At 33.4% G+C, this 11,799-nt stretch overlaps 1 protein-coding gene across 1 annotated transcript; it reads right to left on the bottom strand.

The window, feature by feature from the left end:
* Positions 1-940: 940 nt before the first annotated feature.
* Positions 941-1,429, bottom strand: LOC149534738 (uncharacterized). Its single transcript, XM_089806066.1, has one exon. It carries the CDS (start codon positions 1,427-1,429, stop codon positions 941-943), a length of 489 nt encoding a protein of 162 aa, XP_089662192.1.
* Positions 1,430-11,799: the final 10,370 nt, after the last annotated feature.

The following is an 11,799-nucleotide window of genomic DNA, read 5'->3' as shown; positions in this document are numbered from 1 at the left end:
TCTTTTAACCCTTAATATCACTACAACCCTCCTAAATTTTCAAATTATAGCTTTTAATTTTTTTAGTACTTTTTTTTGTCAAGAGGCTCTTTCCCAAGAGATTTTCTCTTCTTTTCCACTGCAGGTGAATGATGCACTACATTTTTTCTACAATAATTTTCAATTAACAAAACAAGACCTTCATGGAGAATAGGCCTAGCCTCTTTCTTTTTATGGACCTAGAGACTATTTAGCAAAGAAAACTTCAAGTGAAAGGGAAAGGACAACCTATCCTTATACTAAAAATGGTTCAAAAAAACAAAATGAAATTTATGAACCCTTTTCGATCTTCCATCTAGAATAAAATACTCACGAACACAAGATAAAACATCTTGCCATATTACCTTTATCTAATCCAGGTCATAGAAGTCCTCGTCCTTCGAAAGTTTTTTTCCTCCTCTTGATTTTTGGGAAACTTCTTGAGCGCTGCATTTGATATACTAATTTCCTTCTTGAATTTCAGACCCTCCATGTGAAGACCAGTAATCTCAGCAATGAACTCCTCCATCAATTCCACTATAACCCCATGAACAATAACCCTCTTCATAGACTAGTTCTTCAAGAAGTAATTAGTTATGTGGAGTTTAAAGTTGTGCAACTTCTCAATATACACAGTCGCCTTACCCTTTTGGAGTATATATCCCACAACGGACATTTACCTTTTGATTATTTACAAGTAGAAGGCTCCTTCTTCCTCGACTCCCCACCCATAATGCACCCAACTCTAATAATTCTGCAAAAAATGGTAACAATCACATAAGACAAGTTATCTTTTAACTCAAAGAAGCTTTTCACCCAGAATGTGTGCCCTGCCCTATTAGTAATTATGAAAAGGTACTCCCTCGAGAAACAATAATACTCCATATTAAAGCCACCACTTGTCATATTAATCCTCAAAATATCACATAATCTTTCCTTTAATTGCATTAATCATGTCATTATTTTTTATTTCCATAAGCTCCCTTTCCTTGCTAAGTTTGTCACTCCACATCAACTTATCATCCGCATTCACTACTTTATTAGCAATCCAGTTAGCCACTTTATTGCCCTCTCGGTAATTATGAGATTTAATAACGTTATCAAATTTCTTAATCAGATTTTTAATTTCCAGAATACTCCCTTCAATATTCCACGTCACCATATTCTTATTATTCAACATATTAATTATAATTAAGGAAACCCCTTCCATCCATAATTTTCGATAACCAGTTTCCATTGCTATTATAACAGTGTAACGAGCAACAATAGCCTCGACTTTATGCCTTGTCGAATGACCAGTAGGGATTGCCACAACATCCACCACTCTGCTATAATGGTCCCTTGGGACTCCACCACACCCAACTCTTCCAGGATTCCCTTTAGCTAATCCATCAAACTTAGCTTTAGCCATCCCATAGGAGGGGAACTCCTTATAACACCCTCTCTATGCTCATTGTGTTTCATTTTATTTTGTGTTATTTTCATAAGGTTACATATGATCACATGATCAATTCTTTTTATTCTAAGATATACAATTTTCTTTGATAGCTATAATAATGTTTTGGCCTACCACCCACTCAAGAGCTTCTTTGTTTCTAAAAATTATGCTGTTCCTTTCTTTCTAGATACCCCAACATAGACAAGGAAGAGAAATATTCCACAAGAAGCAAATATCAAAGTTTTTAACAAGACATTTCCAATTCTGAAACATTCAACAAGATTACTAGGCTGAAATCGCAATATATTCCAGCACTGGAGGAGGGATCCCCAAACATTCTAGTTGAAAATGCAATTGATGAAAAGGTGGTTAATATCTTAAATTTCCATCTTGCATAAATTACATCTATTCATTATATAAATACCCCTTTTTTGGAGATTATCCAAAGTTAAAATTTTATTTGAAGGGTAGTCCAGAAGAAAATATTAATTTTAAGAATAAGTCCTTTCATCCAAGCTTTGGCTCGTGGGGAAGGGATTGTCCTTTACATCAAATCTAAACACAAAAGATACCTTGAAGTTGCCACTATATTCTATCCCCCAAACCACCGTATTCTCTATGTCAGGATAAAGATTACACGAGTTGAGAGAAATTTGAATACTGTTAAAATTGTGGCAACAACCATTATTTCTCTAGTAATTACCCACAAAAACTCCAAAAACCTATTTACATCTTTATGTAGGAGTGTTATCATTAAAGTCATCCAGCAATGGATGATCCAATAACCACACATCTTCCCAAAACCTAACATTTCTTCCATCCCCAACTTTCCACTTACACCTTTTATTTAGAATATGTTTAGTACCTTGAACCACGCCCCAAATGGAAAAGGAATTAGAGATATTTGAATAGGATAGAAAATTAGATATCAATGGAACATTATAAAGATACTTATATTTTAGCTAGAAGGGCTCTATTCATACTTCTAATTGATTTGATACCCATACCACCTTCTATCTTAGGTTTACAAACCTTTTGCCAGGCTATCAGAGCTACTCTCTTTCTTTCTTCAATACCTAACCACAAAAAGTTTCTCTGAATTTTATCAATAGCATCTACAAATTTAGTTGGAATTTTGGAAAGGCTTAGAGCATAGGTAAGGAGACACTGAAAAAAACCTTTAGTAGAGTCACTTTGCCTACTTGATTCAACATTTTCCCTTTCCATCCAACTAATTTCTAATTGAATTTATCCTCTAAATCCTCCCAAAAAGATTCAAAAGGACTAAATCCCAATGGGAGACCAAGGTAAGTAATAGGAATGGATCTTATGGTATAACCCAAAATGTTTGCAAATAGATAACACTTATCCTAGTTGACCAATTGTCCTGTGACTATATAATATAAGTTAAGAGCCTTTTTAAGACTCATTGCCTCCCTAACATCAACTTTACCCATGAAAATAGTATCATCCACAAATTGTTCATGAGAATAGGATAGAGGTTGGGAGGTTGGCCTCACACCTTGAATTTCCCCTTTCAAAACAAGCCTGCCAATATACCTACCAAGACAATCAGCCATAATAGTGAAAAGAATAAAAGATATAAGATTGCTTTGTCTCAAACCCCTTGAGGTTTGAAAAAGCTAGAAGAGCTCCCATTAACTAAGACAAACAGAGAAAAGGTAGTAACAAGTTGCATTATAATCTTAAGACATTGTTCACTAAAACCAAAGGTCAGTAAAACCTTTTGGAGAAAACTCTAGTCAACTCTATAATATGCTTTTGCTATGTCCACCTTCATCACAAAACCCTAAGAGTTAGACAAAGAAAAAGAATAAATGTTTTCATGAACAACAATAATCGAATTCAGAATTTACCTTCCAGGAATGAAGCCATTCTGATTAGAAATCAAAGTAGGAAGGATAGTCAACAAATGCAATGTATTATTAACTTAGAGTATATAACATAACGTTTCTAAAAATTTTACTATATATTTATATTAACTTAGAATCTTTCTAAAATTTGTTACTTAATTTGAGATTTTTGTATGTATTATTAATTATAATTATTCTCTAATTTTATTTTTTATTTAGGAAAAAAAAGTTTTTGTATAATTATAATATATTATTAATAATTTACAATATTCTTAACTTCGAAAACTTGAGAAGATTATTTTGTTTGGTTTTTAAGCTTTGCACTGTAGATTTGTATTTATTAGCATATTATTATTACTCTTCAATAGCCATGTTCTAATCTAATTTCTACGATGTAACTTGTTCTTTTTATTCCATTAACAAAAAATTGATTTCAATAATTAAAAAATTAAAAAATGACAATCAAATTTTTTTATAGAACATAAAATGAAAGGCATTAAAATAACCAAATCATTATAGAAAAAGGGTGGGGATGACTGTCAAATTCTAGGCCTGGTAAGAGCCATTTCGTATTATTTTTCTACAACTTGATTGTTATATGTTATGAATAATCATGTTTTCATGTACCTTTTGAAGATTATTGTAACTATAATATTTCATGAAAAGTATGTTGAAAGATAAATACTTGTGTTTTTTTTTCCTAAAATACTTTTACTAGGTTTTTCCATGGAAATATGTGTTTGTGGCTTATTGGTTATTTATGCATTGTTATACACTTTTAGTCTCCACAACACCCTATATACTCAGCTACAAATGAAAATTACAATGGTTGAAGGTATGAACAAAATACTTTGGACTTTTTTTGTTGCATGTTAACTAGGCCAACCTTGAATTAATTTCTGGGGAAGATTGTGTGAGAGTTTTTTCATCGACGTTTCGGATCATACTGTATGATCCATCATCAGGATGCCACTGAGTCACTGAGAGCAAAAAATGGAGTGCAGATCTAGGAGAGGGGATAAAAAGAGGATGGAGAGGAGGGAAGGGGCACGAAGACCGAGGAGGCACGGAGGACGGAGAGGGAGAGAAGTCAAAAGAAGAAAATGCAAGGAAGAAAGGAAGATATGAGCAAGACACTAAAATTAGCTCCTCTCACCAACCAATCTGGACATTTTTACACATCATGGCCAAACATGAATTTTTGGATTCATGCCTAAGAAGATTAAAAAATATATATTTTTAAATGTTTGTTGTCACTTTGAAATTTCAAAAGAAAAATCTAATACAATGACACACTCTAATGCTACATTTTCACTTAAACTACCAAGAACACAACTTTTGACATAGTATGATGCTTTATAAGTGATCTTTTAAATTAAAAATTACTTTGTTGCAACATTTCAACTTTAGGTGGCATAAGTCATCAATTCAAAGTTTTGCTTGAATGGATCCCGCTCATTTCGCTAAGTCTTCGACAAGTGCTCAATCTCCAAGTTCAAACTTGTCCTATACAAGTTGCTTAGAAGGCTATTGGAAATGGGGATAGGCTCTTTGTAACTACTTTTTCTGTTTCTTAGTCAGACAGATTGTCATTGTGTTCTAACGATGGGAGACTTGTATTTTTGTCGTGTAGGGCTAGTGATGCTTGTGCTAATTTTCGTACTGGTGGGTCTTCTCTTAGTGAAGGGACTTTTTTTGTCTAGCAAGGGGCATGAGATTTTTTGAATTGAGGTTTCATCCTCTCAGGAGCCCTTGGTTTGACTGGTGCCTCTCTGGGAGAGGTACCTCTATCAGGGTCTTCATTGGCTTCTCTCCCTGCTTCAACACAGTCTCTTGGGGCATGTTGTTTTATTAGTGGTCAAGGTCCAATCTAGAATAAGTTTGTGGCAGTTGCTCCTTTTCTTGTCCACAATCATATTGTCATGGATTTGAATGAGGGGACATTAACCAAAATTGAAGTTATTGCCTCTTTTTTTCCCTCTAATGGTTTGATTTGTGGATTTAGCGGGTTTTGGCCTAGCTTATTGAAGCTTCACTCTTAGCTATCCTAACAATTGTAGCCATCATCACTAGTTTAGTCCATATCTTTCCTATGAAAAATGGGATCTTTGTAGCTAAATTTGGAAATGCTACAAGTAGAAATATGATTTTGTGTGACCTTGTTTTTAGTTGGAATGATTCTTTTATGTTAATGATGAGAACATGGCAATTTGGTTTTTCCCCTTCTTTGAAGTCTTTCAATAAGATAGCATTAGGGTCAAGCTCTCCAATCTCTTCCTTCATCTTTGGGGTTGAGCCTTTTCTATAGATTATGGGTAAAGTTATTGGGGACATGATAATGGTGGACAACAACTAATTTGATATCTTTCACTCTATATTGTTTGTATTTTGTTTGAAGCTAGTGTTTCAAAGGAGCTCCCTATGGAGATTAAACTTTATTCCTCTAAGGTTAAATTGATCCAACAATTGGATTACAAACAGACTCCTTTCAGGTGTAGAAGAAGCTTCAAAAGTGGTAATGTGGGGGAAAAATGTGACCTTACAAAAATTAAGAGGTCTTCCCCATTGCAAGATGGCACTTTTTTGCAACATTATACAATGGAGAAGTCATCTTCCCATTTGAACTTCTCTTCGGTGGTTTAGCATGACTGCTTGTTGTCTTTTCCTTTCGTTGGCTCTAATGGTGGCTATGTTGAGGCTAGTGCCCAGTTGGTGACAACTTCTATAGTGAATGTTGTTGGGGTTCTGTTTCATCTTCTACATGAGCTAAGACCAATGTTGTCTCTTTGGTGGTTATTGATCTTGTCTCTCAGGTAGTCACACGTCATTTCTTTGATTTGTCTTAGGCTAATCTTGCCCTTGGTTTCTCTCAAGTTGTTGGTAGCATCAAATCCCATGAGTTGGTTTCTTTGTTTGGATTACATGTTTCTACTTTTGTCCCTCCATATGCTAAGATTTGAAGGTTGGATTCATCGTATTAACAAGTTGTTACTAAGCAAGAGAGGGTTGGATTATGGTGAATGGGAAAAAACCAAAATCTTCTCTCTTTTGATATGACTCTTCGTTCCCACAAGAATTGTACTTAAGGGAATCTTAATTCTCTATAGGCCTTATTTGGCTTCTAGCTACTTGTGGATTTATAAGTACAACTTTTGTTCTGAGTTGAGGGAGCTTTTTGGTAAAATTCTTATTTTGGTTCAGTTTTGTTTCTTGTAGCGAGCTTCAGTGGATTATCTTATATGTTTTTTTGACTATCAGGTTTTGAGGTCCCACCAAAACTTGTTTTATCTTAATCAAAACTTTAGGTGACCTCATCTGCACTTTTAGACACCAATATTGTTGTCACTTAAACGAACACCTTTTGCTATAATTAGAAGTTGTATTACTTAGTATTACATTATAGTGATACTGCCATTGTTCTCATAGAAATCAGATTTAAAATCAACAAATGGAGTGGCTTCATTAAAATGTATCAAGACAAATACTTCATTATATATCTAATATTGATATGGGGTGACTTAATAACACAACAAATATTAAGGTAGCAACTTGATGAATAAGAAGTGGTTTAATAAGTTAAGAACAATGATTATACTTTTTTTTTTAAGACAAAACAAATTAGGACTAAATTTATCTACATTTTTTACTATTTTTCTTCCACAATGACCATTACTAACAATATACTTCATATATTAGTGATTTTTATGTGAAGGAGATGTTGACTAAAGTGGTAAGAATAGTGATATAAAGTAACAACATAATTCATGTTATGAACATATCATGAACATATTTGTTTTGTTTATTATTCAACAACAAAACAAGGCTGTTAACCCTTACACAACTACAACCCAAAGGCGTCAAAAGTGATTGAAAGCATTCTAATAGTAAATGTACTAGAAAATATAAAATATAAACAACATTATAAAAGGAAGGCAAGTAAGTAGCCCATCTTAAGTGTGGCTAGACAACTCACTCATAGCATTAGGAGCACAAGGTTGGGTTAGCAACCATTTTTTCCTACGATTGAACAACTGTCCAAGTGATGTTATCATTAGGATGCCTGCCACAAGAGGAGCAACTTGTGACACCCTATTTGGAAGCAATGTTAGCACAACAAGCAAAGTGTTGAGAAATTTGTACCTTATCAGTCAAAGCTAAGAAAAGAGTTTATTGGGACTACATGGCTTGAAGGGGTCACAATAATAGAAGAAAAACTAGTAGTATTTGTACAGTTAGATGAGGTTTGTTTTGCAACAAATTTGATTTGTTTAATAAGTGTATTGGGAACAAACACAATGACCACAGATGAAATTGAAAAGACGAATTATAATTACATTTCTAAAATAGTGATTTTCATATTAAGACAATGATTAATGATAACAAAAGTGTGGAAATCATGATCTCAATAAGCCAACAATAATAAGGCGACAACATTCTTAAAAAATCATTTGGCACTAGGCTTATAACCATGGGAAAACCATTTGAAGCACATATTTCCCTCTTTTTTGTCACTATTCATGATTTCAAACTTTTTGTCACTTTCATTTGGCAAACATTTTCAAAACACACATTTGTAGATGTAAATCTAGGGAGAAACTACTTGAGTTATGTGTTTTGGAGATTATAACTAGTTTTTGATACTTATTTTATTGAAGGGGACTCTTTTAATAATGGCTAGCCAAGAAGTACTTTCTTTAGAGTACTTTATGAACTATGATTTGGCTCTCATTGGAAAAAGAAAGCCTGCCATTATTCATATATTTTAAGATGGCTTAATCTATCTTCCCAACTTCACTTTGGTAAACACACAAAAAAAGTGCTTAGGATGAATTGACCGTGGAAAGCATCTAAAAAGAATATGGCTTTGGCTTTAAGTTTGCCTATACTTAGTCCCTTTTCCATGCCTAACAAAGTACACCTCAATGGTTGTTTTGCCATTTCTTGATATTGAGGCAATTTTTTGGCTCTAACAAATTTTCAACTTTGAATCTTGACATCTCAAAAACACACTTGTCCATTAACTTTGCAAGAATCAATACCTTCTTAGGATTATGAACTTCACTTACAACAAATGGAAGCAGTTAAGGAATGTGGACATTAAATAACTATAAGTCAAAAAATTAGAATATAATATATCATACCATGCACAAAGGACTATGATGTGAACAAAATTCTAAGGAGACAAACAAACACTTCAGCTTCATTTGCATTGAACTTTTTGTTCTTATATGCCTTTATCTAATAAGTTTGTATCAAATTCTTTATTAAATGAGCCAAAATCAAGGAGCTTACCCCCAAAAGATTATTTTTGGTCATGCGACTTATCATGGCGCTTATTCTTAATATATGAGCAATTTTAGTGTCATTCTCCTAACCATGGTTTTTATTCTATTATTTTCTTCAATCCCAAGCTATTTTATATTCTCTTTAAAAAGTCTCATGGACTCAAACAAAAATAATTCTAGAATCAAAAGCCCTTCCCATCACATAACTGTTGATCTAAAAATCAACTTTATTTCTCACAAATACCTTTCATCGTAGAAATTTCCTTTAAAAGTACCTTCAATAATGACTAGTGGAGACATTTCACTATCTAAGCTTTTGATTCTTCCTTCGATCATGCATCACACATTGATAGGTCGCATCTTCAGGCTATTGGTTCCAAAAACCATTGATTGTAAATCCAATAGTTTTGTCAATTCTCTTATAGGCTTGCCCAATCAATTCTGGCCAACGAATGGGAATGACTTCAATTCCCCTCCACTTTAGGCTTCATTACACCTAGGTAAGTAAACCCTCACTTCAAACCTTGATCAACAAGTCCAAATCTTTTCTATATTGAATTTAAACTTGGTGAGTTCTTAGTTTGGCACAGTCCTTGAACTTGATCAATATGAAGTTATATGACAGCTTGAAATTGTTGAATGTTTATGTAAGGTTATCAATAATAGATTAGATTCTTGCAACAAAGAAGTATATAGATTTCTGACATCAATTATAAATCTGATAACTATATTTCAATGATTTAAGAAGATCAATACCTCTACTTTAGGAGGATTACTATGACTATAGCCCTTGGAAAGTCTTCCAAAGAGGAATAAACTTTATTTGATATTATGGATGACTGGCTATGCAGAGACCGTTTTTTTTTTGTGGGTTGGTCTAATTTATTGCTTTTCCTTTGTGCTTATTTTGCACTAGGAAAATGGTTCATGGGCACAACTTTTGTGACTTCGTGGTATACTCACGGGTTGGCCAATTCCTATTTGGAAGGTTGTAATTTTTTAACTGCTACAGTTTTTACGCCTGCTAATAATTTGGCACATTCTTTGCTACTATTATGGGTTCCTGAAGCAAAAGGAGATTTTACTCGCTAGTGTCAATTAGATGGTCTATGGACTTTTGTTGCTGTTCATGGTGCTTTTGGTCTAATAGGCTTTGTGTTACGCCAATTTGAACTTGCTCAATCTGTGAAATTACAACCCGACACGATTTTTTTAATGACTGTTTAGTCAATAAATTGTACCTAGTGGAATTGCAGTTCAATTGGTTAGAGTACCGCCTTGTCAAGAAAAAAGTTGCAAGTTTGAGCCCAGTTAGTTCCAATTCAATAAGTTGAACAATTGTTTGAGCGATTCCTACCCCAAACATGAGCAAAAAAGGGAAATAGAGTAGACTAGATTTTATCTAGGCCACAGAGTCAACAACAATAAGAATTATTGTGTAAAACTTTATGAGACAATCTATTTTAACAGATTGTCAATTACTCATGTGCTCAACCAAAAGACAAATCTTATATGCAATTCTCTATTAGTCCAAAAGTGTCTTATCTTCATCTCCGGAAGTCCAATTAGACAAAGAAAGGAAAACACCTATTTATTTCATAATATTTTGTAAAACAAAGATTGCAGAAAAGTACAATACAAAAAACCTTGCTACAATAATTCAATAATCTCTTTATTGATCATAAAGGACAAAACTTGATTGTAATTATAATCTCTTTGCCTAAAATATATACAGGTAGAAATCTTTTATTTGCATTCCCCTTATAATGTTTTCACTTCTCCTCCAAATATCTCTTCTTTTTCAAAAAAATTAAAGATTTTTTTTTCTACATCTCTCATTTGTCACTTCATAACAAATAACCGACCACTAAACACTAATCTTAATCCTTACTATAAACCGTAGACTACTAAATAATTTGCGATAAACATATTTGATATGTATATTGTCATTTTTTCTTCAAGCGAAGGAGTGCTTTAGGGAATTATTGTTGCCACTCACATTCGCTTGTATGAGCAACTTGGTCTTTCATCAATTCCGCAAAGATGGCCCTTGACTATCTAATATTATTCATCGGGTTCTTCTGTACTAAGATGATATCCACTATATGTAGATCTTTGTGTTGAGTAATTTCAATCATTTTCTGCGAATATAATAACATTGCCATTGTAATTGGTGTGTTCCAAATGGAAATTGAAGACTTGTAAATATGAGAAGAGGAGATATGTCTCTATATGGTGAATTATTAAGAATAATATATATAATCTGTGTTATCTATGTTGCCACCATGGTCACCTGGTTCTTTGGTGACCTGTTCCACCTATGGGTTGTGGTACTATTTGTGTTGGGCTACATTGAAATATTTTTTCATTTTGTAAAAAGGGTTTCAAGCTCCCTTCAAAACCTATTTTCCTTAATCAAAAACATATATATAGGAGAGTTTGTCTAATTGATAAATAACCAATGACCATAGAAGGATTATCTCTATGTCCATTCATTCCGACTTAAGCTAAAACATTAATACTCCCTCTTAGCAAGGGATGATTGTTATAGAACAGATTATGCTATCAAGTATATGAAGAGATGTCATCTCAATATGATATTCTTGGAATGTCATATTTAAGGATATTAGCATATATCCATCAACTTAGATGTTATCTTTCAATATAATTTGAAGTATTTTTAAACAAGAAATATCAATCATATGATATCCATCATACTTATATTCTTTTGGTATGTGCACTAGCATCAAATCCTTGATGCCTACCAAAAGAATATGTTATATCCTAGTAGGATATGAGTTATCTAATTTTCAACACTCCAAGACAACAACTTGATGAAGTCGATCAGATAACTAGTAATCAACATGTCATGAACTCTATCATGACAAGTATCATGATCTTTCGCACTCAGGGATAACAAGTTAATGTAGTCTAATCATGATACATTCGTTATGATGACTATCGGCACCGCAGGACAACAACTTAGTGTAGTCTATCATGATAACAAGTCAAGTCAAAATAGTAACCACTATGAGTCAAGTCAAAGGTTGCAACAAGGGCTTTCACCTCAACTTCTCTCTCATAGAGAAGGATGCATTACAAGGAATTTCACTTAGAAATTCTCCCTCATAGAGAAGATATCATTCACAAAGAATTGCATCTCAAAATTCTCCCTTTGAACAAT

The sequence above is a fragment of the Cupressus sempervirens genome, chromosome 10 (assembly GCF_028749045.1).
Source record: "Cupressus sempervirens isolate cs-2001-9-10 chromosome 10, ASM2874904v1, whole genome shotgun sequence".
Lineage (NCBI taxonomy): Eukaryota > Viridiplantae > Streptophyta > Pinopsida > Cupressales > Cupressaceae > Cupressus > Cupressus sempervirens.
Note: the sequence above shows the minus strand (reverse complement) of the source record. Positions and strands in the feature narration are given on the sequence as shown.